This window comes from Microplitis mediator, chromosome 7 (genome assembly GCF_029852145.1).
Source record: "Microplitis mediator isolate UGA2020A chromosome 7, iyMicMedi2.1, whole genome shotgun sequence".
Classification (NCBI taxonomy): Eukaryota; Metazoa; Arthropoda; class Insecta; order Hymenoptera; family Braconidae; genus Microplitis; species Microplitis mediator.
In genome coordinates, this window is record NC_079975.1 from 13,348,711 (window position 1) to 13,370,393 (window position 21,683).

General features: G+C 28.6%; 2 protein-coding genes across 11 annotated transcripts in view; one reads left to right on the plus strand and one right to left on the minus strand.

Annotated features, from left to right (window-relative positions):
* Window positions 1-14,827, plus strand: part of LOC130672279 (probable phospholipid-transporting ATPase IA) — a 55,149-nt gene extending 40,322 nt beyond the window's left edge. For 3 of the 10 annotated variants that reach the window (XM_057476736.1, XM_057476733.1, XM_057476740.1), the window contains 5 exons: window positions 501-641; window positions 712-830; window positions 904-1,038; window positions 1,129-1,233; window positions 1,481-1,801. In XM_057476736.1, the coding sequence (XP_057332719.1) occupies window positions 501-641; window positions 712-830; window positions 904-1,038; window positions 1,129-1,233; window positions 1,481-1,763 (783 nt within the window). In that variant the 3' untranslated portion in view covers window positions 1,764-1,801. Of the gene's footprint in view, window positions 1-500; window positions 642-711; window positions 831-903; window positions 1,039-1,128; window positions 1,234-1,480; window positions 1,802-3,703; window positions 3,748-3,953; window positions 4,005-4,068; window positions 4,253-14,296 lie in introns of those variants that run through there. The other 7 variants (XR_008990676.1, XR_008990677.1, XM_057476737.1 and 4 more) reach the window with 7 other exon arrangements.
* Window positions 14,828-18,816: 3,989 nt separating this feature from the next.
* LOC130672280 (uncharacterized) lies at window positions 18,817-21,033 on the minus strand. The gene is made up of 3 exons (XM_057476741.1): window positions 20,699-21,033; window positions 20,408-20,601; window positions 18,817-20,311 (listed from the first exon to the last, which is right to left on the minus strand). Exons 1-3 carry the CDS (start codon window positions 20,866-20,868, stop codon window positions 19,374-19,376), a joined length of 1,302 nt encoding a protein of 433 aa, XP_057332724.1. The 5' UTR covers window positions 20,869-21,033; the 3' UTR covers window positions 18,817-19,373.
* Window positions 21,034-21,683: the final 650 nt, after the last annotated feature.

The window sequence follows — 21,683 nt, forward strand, 5'->3', positions numbered from 1 at the left end:
AATAAACTTTTCATTTTCTATAAATAATATAATTTTACTGAGTCACAAACTGTCATATGAATTATATCAACCATACCACGAAACAACATTTGATATTTTACCGAAATATAAATTATTCCCATAAAAACTATGTCACTAACTATTAAATAATTTTATGTTTTTACTATATATTATATGAAATTGAAATTTAGTAAGTTACTAAAAGATTTTATAAATTAAAAACATAATAATACCTGAATCAATTATTTATTAAAATAATTATGTTTCTCATAAAAAATGTATTTCTATTAAATATTAACTCCGCATGCCGAGTGATTTATTTTTAAACTCCAGAACTCCGAGTAACAGAGTGAATTCGAATTTAAATAAAATCCGTATTCACTCCCGACTTTTTACAGTGTGTTGATTTTTTTTTTTTTTTTTTTTTTTTTGGTTGAAAATTTCGTAAAATCGGATGTTCAATTTACGTTTTAAATCATACATTTTAAATTAATATACAGGTCTTTTGGGTTTGGATAATAAACGCTTTAATCCATTCATCTCTACTGTACTGGTTATCACTTTTGGCTTTAGAACAAGATGTCATATGGGCCAATGGTCGAGATGGTGGTTATATTATTCTAGGAAATTTTGTATACACTGTAAGATTTAAATATTCATAATTAATAATTTTTTATCTTATCAAGTAGTAATGTAATTTTTTATTTTTAGTATGTAGTAGTTACGGTCTGCGTTAAAGCAGGCCTCATTACGAATTCATGGACATGGGTAACTCATTTAGCAACATGGGGATCAATTATTCTATGGTTTTTATTTATTTTAATATACAGGTAAATTTTATAATTTTTAATAATTTAATTAATAAACGATGCTTTTAAATATCGTTATTTTTTATATTTATAGTAACTTTTGGCCAGTATTAAATGTTGGTGCTGTTATGTTAGGTAACGATAAAATGCTTTTTACTTCGCCTGTTTTCTGGCTGGGGCTTATTCTAATACCTACAGCAGTTTTGCTTGTCGATGTGACAGTAAAGGCGTAAGTATTTTTTTTTCTTCTGTTTTCATTGATAATTTAAAATTTTATTATAATTATTTTTGTTATTCTGTATTTTTGTTGATAACTTAGTGTGACAAATACAATGTTCAAATCTCTTACGGAAGCAGCGAGAGAGCAGGAAATTAAAAAATCCGATCCAAGCGATTTATTCACCAATCAAGATTACAGAAGCTCGTAAGTTTATTTGATTTTTCTTCTTTCTTGTTTTTTTTTTCGCGAGTAAAAAAAAAGCTGTAGTTTATCATGAAAATTACTTAACGTTAGTGTAATAACAAATTTTGACTATCAGCAAGCTTGATTTTGTTTTCATAAATTAAAAAAAAAATAATTTCTTTTTCAATGCATGATAAAAATAGTTTTTATTTAGTACGATATTTAAATGGTGTTTATTTGTAATAAATTTATAATAAATTTATGTAAGAAAAAAATATCACAACAAGAAGCAAAGAACGATGGTGCGATATATGAATCGGTGTTTATGTATACTTCGATTAACTCGACGAAGACGAGCGAAGATTTGTCCGTTTACAATTGTCGCATCACCTCGTTCATGGTTTCAACATTCGTTCAAGTCACACCCACACTCTTTAAGAACTTGTACTTGTTATACTAAACACATTTTTTATTCAACCCGTTCACATGATGTTCATTACAAAATTATCTCTTGTGCATGCCGATCACATTACGTTGTAAGAATTGATTGATTAATTAAATAATTGGAAATTTAATAAATTTTTTTTTTTTTAATTTGCTATAATATTTTATTTAAACAATCTAGTAATATTATTTTATTTTTTCTAAGAATAAACTTTGTTACAATGAGCTAATGAAAATTCAATAAAGTTTTATTAATATGTTATTCATAATTTATTAAGTTGATGGTTTTTATTTTATTTTTCGAAAAAAAATTTGTATTTAATTTTTCTTTATCGTATATTATTATAATTTTACAAATTTTTGGTTGTTTTACTTTTAAACTAATAAGGAGTTTATATTATAAGATAAATTATATTCACTTCTATAAATGTTTTTTTTTTAATTTAACAAATTTAGAATTAAACGAAATATGTATTGTATAATCTGAATTTGATTAATAATTCAAAAAATATATTTATTATTTTTCCAAATTTACATTGTTTAATAATTTAATTAATGGTTTATTTTTCACTATTAATTTTATTAATCACTTTTATTTAAGATTTAATTATTATTTTATTATTAAAATATTTAATCAATTTTTTATGTTTACTAATCTAGCTGTCTATGATTCAGTTAAAAGTTTTTTTAGTGAAATTAACTTTAAGTAAAGTAGAAGTACTGGTTTTGGACACTACACCATTTGTGAAAACTTCATATTTTATTTTTATATATTTTTGTAACTTTTAAAATGACCATAACCGGCAGTTCTACCCTATACCTTTAATAACAGAACATTACTGTATTGGAATAAAAAAATTAAAAATAAGAAGTTAGTGCGTGTATCTACTTATGTACGCGCGTTAGAAGTTATACTTCTTTTTATTAAAATAAAAAAAAAAGCAAATTCCAAAAAAGTTCAAGTATTTTGTAGCTCAAGTTGCCGGATAGTACCGTAAAGATGATAATTTTATAGGAAATAAAATATTTTAAGATTTCTTAGATTAGTTGTCTAATATTAACTAATTATTCGATCTTATCACCGCACTCTCCTAATTTGAATCAGTGAATATTGGGTTCACTGATTCAAACCAGTGCGAAATTAAAGTATCGAGTGTCCGTCGTCAACAGCGACCTACGATTAGTAAGATTAGTTATACCGGTTATAGAAAGTTATCCATAACCTGATGTTTGTTTATTAATGTCAATTAAATGAATTAATAAATTTCAAGCCAAATCGTGACCCTATTATTGCATTTTCTATTTTACATAAATTATATTATGTTTTTAATTTAAGCTATCCTCCAAGCCTTGATAATTTTAATAATTTAATCGACTATTATATTTGTAAAATTTCGAAGAAAGTTCGAAGTGCAGCTTCTTTCTTCCACATTGCTTTGAATAATTTTAATACAGTTAATGTAATGAAAGTTGGATATAGTAAATTTGCGTAAATATGTTTTTAATTCATTTATTTTACGTAAGTAATCATGCCCTATATGTATAAGTTGGTTTATGATAAAAGTTATATCAGTTCACTGTTCAATCAGTAAAACTCACTAGTGAGTCAGTGGGAATTCTCACTGATAAATCAGTGACTATTACCTCCGTCATTAAAATTCACTGGTTTACCAGTGAAGTTCACTGAGTAACCAGTGGGATTAAATGGCCGCCGACCACTGGTCGAATCAGTGAGTTTTACTAGTAAACCAGTGAGGTTTCACTGGCGAACCAGTGGAATTCCTCTGATTCAAATTAAGAGAGCACATTACGATTTTTAGTGTAGTACTTTGGTCATATTAATACCAAACGATCACATAAAACAAAAAAACAAAATTACAGTGATTAAAATCATAAAAAATACATAGTTAGCTTTACAAAGAAGTATAACTTGATAAAAGCTTAATAAATTTGAGAATCATAGACAGTTGAATAAGCTTAAAAAATTCCAGAGTGATTAGTGACAAAATTTTAATAAATTTTTATTCTTTGATACTTTTCAAAACAGTAATACGTACAGGCCTGTGCATGCAATCGCTGATCTCGCGAGGTGTAAGTACTTCTTTTAGAAGTAGATGATGTAAAATCAACTTTAATTTAATTTTTCATCTGCTTAAATAAAAAAAGTAGAAGACAATTTTAATTTAAAAAATAATTCAGCTTACTATGCTTAATTTGTTTTTATTTTAATCATATATATATTGTAATGATAAATGTTAATTGTTTTTTGCATGTTTTACGCTCGATGAATTGCATAGCTGCACAATATTTTATTAAACTATTGTTACGATTTTTCGAGTGTATAAAACGTAAGTAATGTAATGTTAGAATTACATCAGTATAAAATTATTTATTTTATAACTATTGGATCAGCAGTGAAGATGACATCGTTAATTATTTATATATTATTATATTTATGCACAAAATTGTTCAAACGTATCACAATGCACGGCTTCCAGATTGACGGAGACAGCGAGGCTACTAAAAAACGTTAAAAGTGTTTTCACTCGACGTTCAAATGCAGCTACCCGAGTCAATGTTGAAGTGGAATTATCGCGTAAGTTGCTAAGTGCACCTAATTTATAACCTTTTAATGGATATTATTAAGTATTATCCAGAAGTAATTTAAATTATTTTTAATTTTAAATTATATTTTTTAAAAACAGTCGACTACCTGTCATAAATCTGCCCGTAATAAGCCTCTTCTCCTCAATCAGCAATAATTTGGTCCAAACAGTTTCCACCACTTAACAATTCTTTTGAGTTTCGTACCAGGCAGCCCGTTATAAGCCTACGTTAAAATTATCAAAAAAGTTGGAAAATCCAAACGTGCACTCCTCGAACACTCACGTTAAAATGAAAAATTGCTTAATTATTTCCCGTGTAAAAAAAAATTGTTAAAAAAAGATTAAAAAAGTGTTTACTATTCTAAACTTCAAAACGTGACACAACGACGAACTTTTTTTGAACGTTTTTCAAACATTTGAAAATTCAAGAGAAAAATCAATTAGTATCCTTGAATTATTAAGATATGCTAATACGAAAAACGTTTATGCATACTTCAAAATTAGTTTTTTCTCAACATACTTTGCACTGAAAAATGTTAATTTGAGGTATTAAGTCAATTTTTTTTTTGTGTATTTTCAGAAGTTTAAAAAACGTTCAAAAAAAGTTCGTCGTTGTGTCACGTTTTGATGTTTAGAAAAGTCAACACTTTTTAAACTTTTTTTCAACAATTTTTTTTATACGGGTTATACTACTTTGGTTTTACTTTTATACAGTCAAATGATATAATATACTCCAATTATTATTTTAATAAAAAAAAAAAAAAATGATTAGGAGACACAGTAGTATTTCGCGCCAAGTACACGTTACACACGTCTATATGTTGAGTGTGTATAGCGCGAGCCTACCGTGTATCTTTACCGTAGACAGAGTAATAGTTAGTTTTCACTTTTTCTAGCTTTTCTAAAAAAACATTTTTTTACAAAATTCGTATTTCAGTCGAAAGGTAATTGATTTTTCGGCTTAAAATTATGAAAGTTTACCCATTGTAGTAATAAGAACTAATTTAAATAATTAGAATTCATCAGAATAAACTATAGCACCCTCATTTTTAATATTTTTACAAATTTTTTCATGCGTTAGGGACACTCAAAAAGAATAAAAAGTTGTAAGGAATGCCACGATCCAGTCAATATTGAAATTTTTTTATAACAATTTTTTTAATCTGTATTTTTTACTGTCTACTTCCATTGAGTTGTATTAAGTTATTATAAAAATTAAAATTATCGATATCGGGATACGACTAACCAATCGACTGCAAAAACGTTTTAGATTTCAATGATATCATAAATGGTTGTTGATATCTAAGATGAATTCTATTTATTCGACGTCAGAGTTTACTTGCATTTCCAATGTTTCCTGATTTTGCATGTATACCACAGACAAAAAAATTTTAACTTACTTTAGTTTTATTTGTAATTTCAAATTATATGCAAAGTATATTCTACTATATGTAACAGTACTATAATTTGATATCAACTATGAATCGTTCATAATGAACGTGGCGTTATAAAGATGCATTAAATTATGATACTGCATTGAAGTCTTTCTGTAATTACAAATAACTGGTTATTTATTGAAATAGATCTAAATTGATGTAACATTATGTACGTAAGACATTATGGTATAGTAACATAACATACCGGTTACAAAGATAGGTGGCTTTAAGTTGATAAGAGATTAAAGTGATCAGTGTTATTATTGCACCGTTTCACCAGTCATATGCATTAAATTAAAACTGTATCTAAATTCAAATGACTGAATATCGACCTATCTTGATCAATCATTCGAACTAAACTCGTCCGTTTTTAAAATTACATGCTTTATTACTCTATAGGAAACAATAAGTGTCTGATATTTTTTAAGACTGAAAGTAACTAGCTTTTAGGACAAATCGATGGTACCTTGCCGCAATATCTATATCTAAAGAATTTCCTTTCCAATAAAATATCTATACGGCCCGATTTTTTGTTACGCTACGATTTTTTCCCTAGGTAAAAAATTCGTTAAAAAAAGAGTTTTTTTGGCAATAACGTTGTTGCAAGTTGAGATATTGAGCTCGACCAGAGCTCAAAAGAAGCGTATTTTTATTCCGAACAAAAGTATGTACATACAAAAATATTTTGGTTTGATTTTTGGTACACAGTTTCTATGATTTTTCCCCTTCAAAATCAGAGTTTGGATAATCTAATCCGATGAATAGTTTTTATTTTAGAGCTGTTTGTTTACGCGGTCGCGACGAAAAAAGTGTTTTTTGTTTATAAAAAAATACCCAAATAGGGTTTTTCCGGTAAGAATTTTTTTTCTCATTGTTTACATTGTTTCACACAACTTCACAAAATTTAAAAACTTTTTAAATTTTTTGCACCTCACCGTTTCTCTAAGGCTCCTGTACTATACGTTCCCTGAACCAAGCTTATGACGAGTAGTCGACTGAACTTAAATTGTAGCATATTTTTTTTTTATTTTGGTCTTTTGTTCTTGTATCTTTAACAATAAAAAATAAAATAATTAAATGTTGCCTATTTCTTTTATAAAAAGAAAATTATGATAAAAAAATTAATTTTATTTTACGAAAATATAATCACACACTGCAAAAAATAATTCGCAGTTGCAAGTAAAAATTACTAGATTTAAAAAAAAATTTTATTGTTATAGCGCCAATCATATATTCTTTTAAATCAAGTAAATTACCATCTCTGCTTAAATATATTTACTTGAATTAAATAAATTTGCATTTGATCTAAAAAATATGTTCTTAAATCAAGAATTGTACACAAATGAAACAATTAACTTGAATTCATGAATAATTTTTCTCAGTAGAAATGAATCTGCTATTTGTAATTTAAATTCATTATTTTAGTAAATTATAAAATTTATTTTACTAATATAAGTTTATGTATTAAAAAAACATCAACTAGTAATATTTATTTATAATAATTAAGATAATTCAGGAAAAGAAACAAACCGATTGATACAGATGATCATGAAAGTATACTGTGTAAACAATGTTTTGTAGTTTGTTATTACATTGCGTAATGAGCAGACTAAGTCAGCTATTATTCGTCAAGCACAATGGCTTTACGAAGTCGGAGGCGTCCACGCACGAGCCGTAAACAAATGCTTATCCCTTATAGGAAGAAACAATAGGCCCAAGCTTGGCCGAGGCTTGGCGCAAGACTTATTAACTCTGGGGAAAGCTTGAAATCCAAGCTTGGCCCAAATCTGTCTAAGCATTGAAATGATAACACCCAGCCAAGCTTGAGTGACAGTGTTGTGCCAAGACTGCATCTAAGTATTGGCCCAATATCGAGAGCCAGTATTGTGCCAAGACTGTTGCTAAATAAGCACCTATGTTTATTAAAAATAAATTAAAAAAAAAAAAATATTAGTAGATATGTGCGGGATGGTAACATATGGAAATAAATTTGTACACAGAGAAATCAGGTGGATCGATGAAACTAATTTTTTGTTTGCATTTGCTGGGTCTCGAACCTGGTCCTTCATGACTGCTAGGCAAGCGTCTTATCCACTAGGCTGTTACGCTATTCACAGAAGCCAGGGGTTTTTAGGTACCATTTGTTATTTAGACTGGCAAACCAAGTCTTGTCACTTGAGCATTGGCTGAACCTTGTCCCAAGACTGGCAAACGAATGCTTGTCACTTGAGCATTGGCTGAACCTTGTCCCAAGACTGGCAAACGAATGCTTGTCACTTGACTATTGGCTGAACCTTGTCCCAAGACTGGCAAACCAAGGCTTGTCACTTGAGCATTGGCTGAACCTTGTCCCAAGACTGGCAAACCAAGGCTTGTCACTTGAGCATTGGCTGAATCTTGGCCCAAGACTGGCAAACCAAGACTCGTCACTTAAACGTTGGTCGGATCTCGGACCAACCTTGGGAGGCCGAGCCTCGGTAGCCCAGTATTGTGCCAAGACTGGCCCCGTTGTCAATATTTTTTTTCCTAAGTGCACGCTGAAGACGAGCTCTAAAGACATTGTGTTTTACGGATAGCGGTTCGGTTTATGTGCTACGCACTGTACTTTGTTCAAAGCGTGTTTGGTTATGCTGATTTATCACATCTTTAAATCGAAGGCACAGTGGACGCTTAGCGATACTGCTGCTAATTTGGGCTTATTAGATACTAAAACTTTTACCGTAAAAATATTTTGAGAAAACTACAAATTAATATAAAATATGAACAACCAATTGCAGATTAAATAAGTTAGTGTATGTCATTCTAAGACATTTGGCGTCAACACTTTGTCGGCCCTAATGGTAATCGTAAAGTACATGTAAGAAAGAGACACTCGAGTTCCATTAAGGCTGGGCCGTGTCTAACAAATTCTCGAATTTCAGATTTTTAATTAGGTTTTAAATATTTATGGGACTCGAATGATGAAAATCTTCTTTCAAGCTGCTTTCACGCTTGAGGTTTGCAATTCGGATTCGGACAGTTAGTCTACGCGGTAGCAGAAATTTCCTGGAAATTCTGACTAATCGAATGCCCCTTCTCCTTCAAAAAGTAAACAAAACGTATGCACTCTTACGTCTACATTAATGATGCACACTGAAAAAAAATACTTTTTTTTTCAGTGCATATATATATATATATATATAGAGAGAGAGAGAGAGAGAGAGAGAGAGAGAGAGAGAGATTTACAAATGTATATTGTATATACACGGAGAGAAAAGAATAGTAATTATTACCATTCTACATGGTAACCATGCTCATTTTCAGTAAAATGGTAAATGATGCTATGTAGAATAGGATACATTACCATTTTTCTGGTAATGATTACTATGCTACATTGAAACGAGTGAAATGGTAAATATCGCTAGTCTGCACGGGAATCAGAGCTATGTAGACTGGTAATGAGTCCCATGCTAGAATAGCTGTCCCTACAGTTTAATAAATATACATGCTATAGTATGCGCGAAAGGTTGCGCAGTAACATGCGTGTATGTGTTTATGTATGTGCGAAAGTTGGCGTCATCTCCTTTGTTAATAATTTTATTATTTTGTGTAAAAAATTTATTAAATCTACAAACTAAATTAAGAAATTGATTTTAATCATTTCTTTTGTATTTTAATTATAGTACTATATTATTATAATAAACTGAACTAATTTTATTGTTAAAAGTTACTAATTTTAAAAAAAATATGTTTTTTATGTTCTGATTTGCTTTTAAGGCCATGCTTCGAGGGTGCCCCCCACTTTTTTCCAAAAAATGTGGCGCCGCCTGGTGGCCGCCAGCCGCTCTAAAAAAAGTACTAGAGCTGCAAAACTTTAAAATTAAATTAAAATTATTTAAAGTAATAAAATGCAACATATGTTAATTTTTAAATGCATGAAAAAATTTATATATTTTTTTAAAATCATTAGCTAATACTACAAAAATCTAAAACCCGAGATTGAAAAATAATATATTCATTGACCTTGACCTGTCAATATCACATTTATTTTCTATAAGTAAGTAAAAAAAAATTATAATATTTATCAAAAAAAGGGCTTCGTACAAGCAATTTTATAAACTCGTAGAATATTAAAAAAATTACTTACAGTAATTATAAATACCCAGTCGAGCGTAGTTTCTTTAATAAATTTCAACACAATATTCGCCATTTAGTAACTTTTTATTTTGACAGATGTAAACATCAGGTCTGTATAATTTTTTGGGTGCACGCGAAGGTGCTTGAATATAGTAGCGGGAAAAAATAAATTTAATAAATTTATTCCTTTCAATCAGAGCAATAATAGAGTTCTATATATCATTACTTTATTTAATTTTATTAATAAATAAAAATTTTTTTGATTCAAAGTATTAAATTAAAAAAAAGGTATATATATGTAATCGAATGTGATTACACCTGACTAATTGTCAGACCAGTGACCATACACTGTAAAATATTACGGTGTAAAAATTAGACCCGGAGGACTTTACACGGTCGTGTAGTGTAAAATATCGGTGTAAAACTTCTCTCGGTGTAAATTTTCCATCCGTGTAATCATAACCCGGTGTAATCTACTTCTTTTACACCGTTCCATGTTACTCGGTGTATTTTTGTTGAGTGATCATATACATTTATTTCAATTATACATATACATATATACATAGGGGAGGGGGGGGGGCAAAATGGGTCCCCTAAAATTTTGAAGATGAAAAGTATTTGGGTGGGGAGAGGGGCGAAATAAGCCACTGAGCCAAAAAGGGCCACTGAGGCAAAATGCCCCCCCCCCCCCCATAATTTTGAAGATGAAATGCGTTTGGGTGGGGGGCGGGGCAAAATGGGACATTGAGGCAAAAAGGACCACTGAGGTAAAATGGGCCACTGAGGCAAAATGGGCCCTACAAAATTTTGAAGATGAAATGCGTTTGGGTGGGGGGCGGGGCAAAATGAGACCTTGAGGCAAAATGGTCCCCCAAAAATTATTAACACGAAAAGTGTTTAGAGCGTGGGTAGGGGCAAAATGGAACACTGAGGTAAAATGAGCCACTGAGGCAAAGTGGTCCCCAAAAAATTATTAACATGAGAAGTATTCGGGGCGTGGGTAGGGGCAAAATGGGTCACTGAGGCAAAATGGTCCCCCAAAAATTTTTAGCATGAAAATTTTAGGGGCGGGGGGTAAAATGGGCCGGAAGACTTTGAATTATATATATAGGGGAAGAGGAGGGGCAAAATGGGCCCCTTAGGAAAAAAATTTTCAAATCCTCAGTTTTTTTTTACTTGTTTTACTTTTTTTACTCCATTGCCAAGTATTTGACCTTAATTTGTTCTGTCTATTAAAAATAAAAAATCGTAAAATGTGGGGCAAATGGGCCCCCCTCAGAAAGTTTTGATAATGTGAGTTTTTCAGCTTGTTTCACTTTTTTTTCTTCGGCTGAGTTTTCGGTGTTAATTTGCTGTGTCTATCAAAATTAAAAAATCCTGAAAAGTTGGGTAAAACGGGCCCCCAACAAAACTCAATGTATGTTTCTCGCTTGTTTTATGTTTCGCGCCATAACATATAATGTTTCAAATGAACTGCCCATGCAGTTTTTAAAGCCCGTCAGCACATTTTACCCCCCTTCCCCCAAAACTTTTCATGCTAAAATTTTTGGGGGACCATTTTGCCTCAATAGCCCATTTTGCCTCAATAGCCCTTTTTGCCTCAATGTCCATTTTTGCCCATCCCCCCACCCAAACACATTTCGTCTTCAAAATTTTGTAGGGCCCATTTTGCCTCAGTGGCCCATTTTACCTCAGTGGTCCTTTTTGCCTCAATGTCCCATTTTGCCCCGCCCCCCACCCAAACGCATTTCATCTTCAAAATTATGGGGGGGGCCCATTTTGCCTTAGTGGCCCTTTTTGGCTCAGTGGCTTATTTCGCCCCTCTCCCCACCCAAATACTTTTCATCTTCAAAATTTTAGGGGACCCATTTTGCCCCCCCCCCCCTCCCCTATGTATATATGTATATGTATAATTGAAATAAATGTATATGATCACTCAACAAAAATACACCGAGTAACATGGAACGGTGTAAAAGAAGTAGATTACACCGGGTTATGATTACACGGATGGAAAATTTACACCGAGAGAAGTTTTACACCGATATTTTACACTACACGACCGTGTAAAGTCCTCCGGGTCTAATTTTTACACCGTAATATTTTACAGTGTATGGTCACTGGTCTGACAATTAGTCAGGTGTAATCACATTCGATTACATATATATACCTTTTTTTTAATTTAATACTTTGAATCAAAAAAATTTTTATTTATTAATAAAATTAAATAAAGTAATGATATATAGAACTCTATTATTGCTCTGATTGAAAGGAATAAATTTATTAAATTTATTTTTTCCCGCTACTATATTCAAGCACCTTCGCGTGCACCCAAAAAATTATACAGACCTGATGTTTACATCTGTCAAAATAAAAAGTTACTAAATGGCGAATATTGTGTTGAAATTTATTAAAGAAACTACGCTCGACTGGGTATTTATAATTACTGTAAGTAATTTTTTTAATATTCTACGAGTTTATAAAATTGCTTGTACGAAGCCCTTTTTTTGATAAATATTATAATTTTTTTTTACTTACTTATAGAAAATAAATGTGATATTGACAGGTCAAGGTCAATGAATATATTATTTTTCAATCTCGGGTTTTAGATTTTTGTAGTATTAGCTAATGATTTTAAAAAAATATATAAATTTTTTCATGCATTTAAAAATTAACATATGTTGCATTTTATTACTTTAAATAATTTTAATTTAATTTTAAAGTTTTGCAGCTCTAGTACTTTTTTTAGAGCGGCTGGCGGCCACCAGGCGGCGCCACATTTTTTGGAAAAAAGTGGGGGGCACCCTCGAAGCATGGCCTTAATCTAAGTTATTGAGCAAGTTGAAATTCCAATAAATTACATTTTGATTGTTTATTACAAAGCATTTTAATTAATTGAATTATTATTAATTTTCAATCAGGAAATTATATTTCATTATAAGTGCTCATTTAATTATTTCAATGAATTAATTTAATTTATGTATGTGTATTTTAAATAACCTGATTTACGGATTCTATCATAACCTTATTCACTAAATTTTACATAAATAACATAGCAAATATTGCTAGGTAAAAATGTAATCTCGTCCATTTACATAGTCCGCTCGTCAATGTAGAATGGTAATCATTCCTATGCTAGCATAGCCAACGTTACCATTTAGAATGGGGGGGATTACTTTGCCACTTGACTCTCATCGCTAAAAAATCCTCGTTTCTATGTAACATAGGAATGATTACCATTCTACATTGGAATCAGATCTATTCTTTTCTCTCCGTGTAGACATACATAACCCGATGAAAAAAGATTTTATACAATTATATATAGACTATATATCATTATATATAGACTATACATAATTATCTATAGACTATATATAATCGGATACAAAAAAATGGCCCGATCCAATTGTATACAATTTTTACAGAAATTGTATACAATTCTATATATTGCAATTATATAGAATTGTATATAATTATATAGACTTGTATACATTTTGTATAGAATTGTATACAATTTTTATACAGTTGTATACAATTGGATCGGGCCATTTTTTGTATTTAATTTTATACAATTGTATAAAATCTTTTTTCATCGGGAATGTATGGCATCGGGTAGGAGACAGGTTAGCTCGTAGTAGGGGTCAAGATTGAGGGGGAAGTTCCGAGTGAGTGGAAAAATGGAATTCGATTATATTCAATAATGGCTTTAAGATAGTATCATAATGTGCTTGTTACGTCACGCTGGTGGAAAATCTAGAAATGTGAATTGCCTTGTCATTTATTATAATATACCGGTCGATAAACGGCCACTTAGGGTTCGCTTTACAGCTATATGATAAAACAGGATAATCATGCGTTAAAAAAAAACAATTACTTAAATTGAATAAAATATAAATTAATAAAATATTGGTGTAAAATTCCACACAGCGTCAACTATCAAAAAATAAACAGTAAAGTCATACAATAAATTTCATGTATTTTCTTATTTAATTTTAATTAATCATTATATTTATTAATAGATTTATCTTTTTGGACGTTAATGGTAAATGCCTTTCTCTTATTAATATTGAAAAAGGTTTCAATTTAATTACAGTAAAAAGTAATGCATATGAAAACAAATAATCATATTTCCTTAGTGTAAAAAAAATGAATATTTGAGCTATTGATATCTTTTAATCTATCAGCTTGTTTACTCCGTATTATAAATAACTCCTTGCTCTATTTTACGCCTGATTATACTTAATTGAGTATCATTGATTGGTCAAACTGCCTTATAGTTTATATTTAAATATTATTGGTTAATGTCAAAAATGATTAATAATTAGCTTTTTTTAATACATTTTCACATTTTATCTCATTTAGAAATTTTTGTGCGTAAAAAAATTTAAATGAATGTTATACTTAAAATTTTTTTCGTTGCATGTTATAATCATTTATTTTGTAAACTTTATACAATACAAATAATTTGTTGTGTTTAATTGACAGATGGATTCGCATTTTCTCAAGAAGAAGGTGGTTCAGTAACTCAAACAGATGTAATAAGAGCGTATGATACGAACCTTCCGAAACCTGGTGGTATGTGATTTTACTTCAAAATCACGATCACGTTATATGTATATACATATAAAACAATGAACGTCTAAATACATTATTCTTTAATCTAAAATTATAATTTATACAAGGAAAAAAAACTTTAATATTATGATTACTCGAGTTTAAACTTGATCAACAATGATTCAAGTAAGGCATATTTTAATTTTTATATTATTAGTCTAAGATTGAGTCAAAATGATAGAATGCATAATAAATATAAGACAACAGTTATGAAGATTGAAAAAAAAATAGATATATTTTAATTAAAATATCTATTCAGTACTCAATGAATAAAAGTTTACGATCTTATGATAAAACCAATTTTCAAAAACTGTTGATAAAATTAAAAATCATATAGGTTCTAGTTATCTTGACTTAATTAAATTAAATTTCGTAAAATTATTAAATTATTTTTCTATTTACATAAATGTCACTTTGGATCGTTTAAACTAAGGTATAGAAATTAATTTTTAAATTACAAAATATATATAAAAATAAAAAAAAATTTTTATTCTCATATATTTGTATTAATATCTAAATATAAAAACAGTATCATTTAATTTATGGCAAAAAAATGATACATGATAATTAATAATAAAATATAAATGTATAATACGATATTAAGAAACTATATTTTATTCTGAACCACTTATTTGTAAATCAGTAAATAGGTTTATTACTAAATTTTCAAATGAACCAGAATAACTGATTAAATTTAAAAAAATAAATGTGATGATAATTAATACAGTCATTGTTTTAAATATGAAAGCAAAATAAGTAACACAACAGACTGTTCTAAAGATATAATTTTTTAAGTATGTCAATGATTGTACATACATTTAACTTTTTACACCTCTAGTCTGATGCATTATTTTTTTATATGTCATTACAAATTATTGTTTGCTGTTGAATTTTTTTAACATCGTCACATATTATCAATTCGCTGCATAAATTTTTTTTTTATGGAAAAACTTAAGCATAAAAAAAAGTAGTATGAAGCATTATCAATAAATAACAATTATTAATTCAATAAGTGAAAGTCGACTTTTAATTCCTACACTGAAAAAAACTAACTTGAATCAAGAAAAATTTACTTGACCCAAGAATACGGTAAGAGACCCAGTACCCGATCAGGGAACTAGTACCCGATCACTCATATATTTGTATATCTGAATTTACTAAATATAGATATACACATTCATGGAGTGATCGAGTACCTACTAGTTCCCGGATCGGGTACTAGGTCTTTTACCTTATTAGTATATTGAAAAAAAATTTTTTTTGCTTACGAAACTTCAAATTTTTGCTCCAAGTATTACCCACTGAAAGCAAGAATGGTAAAAACACAGTTCAAAAAAATCAGTCTCTTGGTTTTTAAATACCCCTTTTTGACTTTTCAAACCATGGAGAATAGAGACTATATCGTTGTCCTAGTTTGGGGCTAGTTTTTCAAACCGAGATATTTATATTTAAGCTGAGTTTAACAACAGCCGACAAAAGAAAATTAGAGCGACCATAAAGCACCCTCAGCGCTTTCGCGCTTGAAGTGTGCAAAAATAAATATATAATGAAGTGAATTGCTCATTAATAAATACTATAAGTATGGATATTTAATTTTGAAAGTATGTGTTCAAGTTTCTCTTGAAATTAAAAACCTAAATTAAAAAAAAAGTGTAATTAATTCAAAAAGATATTAATAATGAATAAATACAGTTATATAATTAATAGTGAATTTTTTCACCATAATTTAATTGATAATTTTTGTTAGAAAATCGGTTTTTACAGAAAATCAATACAAAAAAATAATAGAAAATATGAAAAATTTTATATTTTTATTTGATGGTGGTTCCGATGAGGAAGTTTTTAACAATCCAATAGAGGAGCAGCGACCTATCCAAATTTTCGATCAACGCCAAAATTATTTTAATATTTTAAATGAAGCCCAATTTAAGGATCGTTTTTGATTCAATAAAAAGTACTACTCTTGAATTGTTAAATAAGCTTATCAATCTTTTTGAATTACTTACTGAAAGGTAAAATTATTATTATTGTTATTTATTTGTATAAACACTTATTTTAGCTTCATTGACTAATAATTATATTGATTGGTAAGCCTATTTAAGAATTCAAGAGTAGTACTTTTTATTGAATCGAAAGCGATCCTTAAATTGGGCTTCATTTAAAATATTAAAATAATTTTGACGTTGATCGAAAATTTGGATAGGTCGCTGCTCCTCTATTGGATTGTTAAAAACTTCCTCATCGGAATCATCATCAGACAAAATTATAAAATTAAAAATATTTAACATTATTTTTTTGTATTGATTTTCTATAAAAAATAGAAAATCATCAATAAAATTATTGTGAAAAAATTCACTGTTAATTATTTAACTGTATTTATTCATTATTAATATATTTTTGAATTACTTACACTTTTTTTTTAAATCTAGGTTATTCTATTTTATATTATTTTCAAAATACACTTGTTAGAACACACATTCTCAAAATTAAATATACTCGTTCAAAGTATTTATTAATGAGCAACCCGATGAAAAAAGATTTTATATAACTGTATACAGTTATATATGAATTATATATAATTGGATAGAGGTGATGCATAGTTATATAAAATTTTTATATAATTAAATACAATTATATACAAATGTATATATTTGTATACAATTATATATAATTGTATATAATTATATATAATCTTTACGAAAACATTATGTGATTAGATACAAATGTATACAACTTGTATACGATTGTATATGATTGGATCGGGCCATTTTTTCTATCCAATTTATATATACTTTTATACAATTGTATAAAATCTTTTTTCATCGGGAATTTCACTTAATCAATTACTTTTTTTTTCTTATTTCGGTTTGAAAAACTGGCCCTAAGATTCAATGTCTCGAACGTATTTCAGCCTATAGGATAGCAGTCAAGACTTCGAATTCAAAAGACGTGAATTTGATCTAACCTGAGGGCAATGTTTTTTAAAAATTAAGTTAGAACACCCAAATATTGAGTAACATCGACTTTGTTTTTTAATTTAAAAACATGTACTACTATGATATAGTGCCGCCTTAAATCAAATCACTAGTATTTCAAACCAAGCGAATGAAATACTCAGGGCCGAATTTAAACTTAATGCCGCTCCTGGGCACCGGAAAAAAAATCCGCCCCAATACTGGAATTTTCCTTAAACTTATAGTTTATATATTTTATTTTTCAAAATTTTACCGCCCTAAAAAATTTGCCGCCCTGGGCACTTGCCCCGACTGCCCCTAGTGTAAATCCACGGCTGGAAATACTTGAGACAAGAATATCACGCTATCGGTCAAAGAATAAAATAATTTCGTTAAAATAATTATAACTTTTGATTAGAGAATAAATTTTCTTTAACTGAGATAAAAATGCTTAAATGAAGAATTTGATCGTTTTTGATGCAAGCAACCATTTTTTCAAATTAAAAACGCAGAATGACTAAAAACAAGAGTTCAATTTGAAGAAAAAAAAATTTTTATTCAAGTTGAATTTTTTTTTCTGTTTATGAACATGGAAGCAATTAAATCTTAATCTCTTTTTAATCGACTATATTTTTAAAGACAGCTTTAAATAAATTTTTGAAAAAGATGTATACCAAATACTAAAAACGTAAAAAATATATTTTCTTGTTACCGTGTAAGAATAATACCAATGTTTTTATAATAATTTACCATCAAATATCCTTAATTTTTATTTATAATTTAATTTTTTTGGAGATTCTATTCAGAATTAAAACTAAAGTATAAAAATTTAGATTTAAGAATTGTGTCAGTTTACAATACTTATTTTATTAAAATTTAGAATAATTAATTTAGTTAAAATTAATCTTATTAAATTCGCAATGGAGTTATTCTTATGTTTAATACGTCATTGATAAGGTTCTAGGTACAAAAATCAAATTTCCTGTTGCCAATACATACTTTAGACGATAGATTTTATTTTAATTGATATTTTTACCATCGATATTTTTATTGTCATCATTGATACTCCTAAAAATAAAAATTTATAATAAATATAATAAACCAAAAATTGAATTTAAATGCTACACCTAAATATCAGTTAAATTGGAATCATCTCGAATGAGAAAAAAAAATTATAAACATTGATTCAATTTTGAAAATTCCTTGTCTTATTTATTTACTTAATCCTATCCAAAAAAAAAACGTTCATGTTTTATACTTCGGAACACAAAAGAAAATGTTTAGAATAAAATGAAAAATACGTCTGATTTGGAATTCTTCGAAATTTTCTCAGTATTTAAAAAATGTGTGTAACAGAAAATTTATTGTAAATATATTTTTTTCATATTCTAAAACTTTAACAGGACTCAAATTTAACATAAAATAAAAGACTAAAAGTAGTAAATTCGTTTATTTATTTTTTTACCTTTAACAATAAATATAAATTACAGTAGGTAGCAAATAATATTACTTCTCACAAATCATTCTTAAACATTTAATAACAAAAAGATACAGAAAAAAATAATTTTTTGGCGCAAGAAATATTCTGCATTATGAATTCAAACCAATAATTGCCTTAGGACTAGAAAAAATTTCTTTGTGCAAGAAATTTTTGTTCGCCCCAAGAAAATTCTTGTTCTCAATTCATAATGCAATCGATTTCTTGGGACAAGTGAAAATTTTCTTGGGGCAAATACAATTTTTTTTGCGCCAAGAATTTCTTTTTTTTTGTGTAGATAATGTATAAGTATTTTTTTTTTTTATCATTGAATATATAATACCTGAATTAATTTCAATTTTTGTAATAATTTGAAACATACTAATATATGTTAAATAAAAAAAAAAAATCATTTATAAACTTTTTGGCGTTTTTTATCAATAAGAATCAATCAACACAAAATTTACAAAACCAGCGAACGCTCTTCATTAACAATAACAAAATTTCTTATGATAATTTATGTGTAATCATGTACATCATTAATTATTTTTGGAAAAATAATATATTTCCAAAAAACTATTGATTTTTCAATCGTAGACATGATAAAGTTTTCATCAAACTCTTCTCTAATAATAATAATTAAGTCGTTACTCTCGTAGTGGGGATGTGCGATGCAATAATATCCATAAGATTTACCGGATAATAACATCTGTAAATGGATTTCAGTTTTATAAGGTTCTAAAATTTTTCGACCTCTACAATAATTTATAATATTTGTAGCATTGGTCGGACATTTAACTTCAACCACAAAGTCATCACCGATACCATCTGGAGATGCAATAAAAACTGGATATGAACCATTCAAAACTATGCCACATTTTTCAATTCTTCTATTAATACGACTCTCAATTGTTGCTAAAATTTTATCTTTCAATGTTTTTTCTCGCATTAATAAATTTTCGTTCATATTATCTCGATGAAATAGAACTCTTTTGTACAAATCTTTGTGGTTGTCAACCATTAATGATAGAGATGAATAATAAATATCAGATGCGAGAAATCTTCCATAGCGTAGTTTATTCCAGCATCGATAAATTTGACCATATCGTGTATATTCTTGAATTTTATAACAAATTTCATCAGTTAATTTTTCAGACGCATACTCCAGAAATTCCACAGCATTTTTTTTATCACCATCATAAAGATCTTTCATAAAATATATCGAACCAATGATTGATTCTTTAAATAATTTTTTATCATTCATTTTATCCTCATTGAAAACACTGTTTTCAGAATCTAATTTTTTTGATGAACATTTTGATGGTTTATTAATTTTGAAAAACGGATTTATAACTCTTCCAATATTTTTAGTTGATAATTTGCGAGAAAGTCGAATTTCCGTCTGAAAATTAAGCCATTTTATCAAAATGGCTACATGGATACATTGACCTGCTCCTAAGTGAAATAAAATAAATTAAAATTCATCATTTGTTAACTTTTAAGAAGAAAATAAAATAAAATATCTAAAATAACTTTCGACACATTTATTACCAGTTTTTCGATTAGTACTATTTTCATGACAATTGCCTTCCGCTGCTATAATTATATTAGTTTTTTCATTAATTTTGACAGTTGCTAAACAATATTCATTACATTTTGGATGAATTGTAGCCTCTACAATACATATATTCCCATTACGTTTAATTTCGACGAAATTAACCTCTTCGTCGTAATTAGCCATTAATCTTAAACAAAATAAATAATAAAATTATATAAAAGATTGAAGACAAAAAAGGTATAATTTCATGTACTCTTCATTAAAAAATAAAAAAATTAACTTACTTTACTTTAGAAGAAAATTTTTTTTCTAGTTGCAATATTGTGTCATAACCATACTTATTTTCTACCACATATTGCAAAAACATTTCAGAACTAATGCTTGGCATATTTTCAGGTGTCAAACAAACAAACTTAGATTCAAATAATACTTCAACTTCTTTTGCTGACTGCATTTTTGCTAGAAATATTTATATAATTCATATACATATATAATATTTAATTTATGTAAAAAACAAGTTGATATTCTATGAAGTTGTCTGTACTACTGTAGAAGCATATTTTAGTATTGTCATCCCAACAAGAAATTGGACTTCGGGTGTCGTCGGTTTTTACTCCCACTCTGGATGTTTTAGGTCCTAAATGTTCTCCCACTTTTCTGTGCGCATGCGCAGTTCATAAATATTCGGTAGTGGGGGAATTTTCCGAGATCTACAATAGACTCTAGTTATAAGTTACATCGGACGCTCTACTCACTCTCACGTCAATTTCATTTTTTCCTGTAAGTAAGAGTATAGACAAAAACATTGCTTAAAACTAGAGTGTACTGTACATCTATAGTTGAGTCCGCAAAAGAAACATTTTTTCTCCTACCATTTTTAGGAATAGATACTAATTACAAAAAATTATTCCATCAACATTGCGTGCATTCTTCTTAAATTTCTGTAATTCTGTCAGTCCGCTTTTGTAGTGGTCCCAACAAAAACGTCGTCCTAAAATGGATAGTGGGGGTATAGAAAATACATGCTAGGTTATGGTAGTGGGCCGACGACTTTTTGGTAGGGACGACTATACACTATACATCGGAAAAAAGTTCAGAATCTCTAAAAATCGGGGTACTATAGTTTCTGTTACAGTTTTTAATTATTAGACTGTAAATCATAAAACAGTCTATTGATAACAAACGATATGAACTAACACGTTATAAGTAATTACCATAAGAGATGATTAAACAAAATTATTTGTTTTTACTTTAAAATATCAACACAAT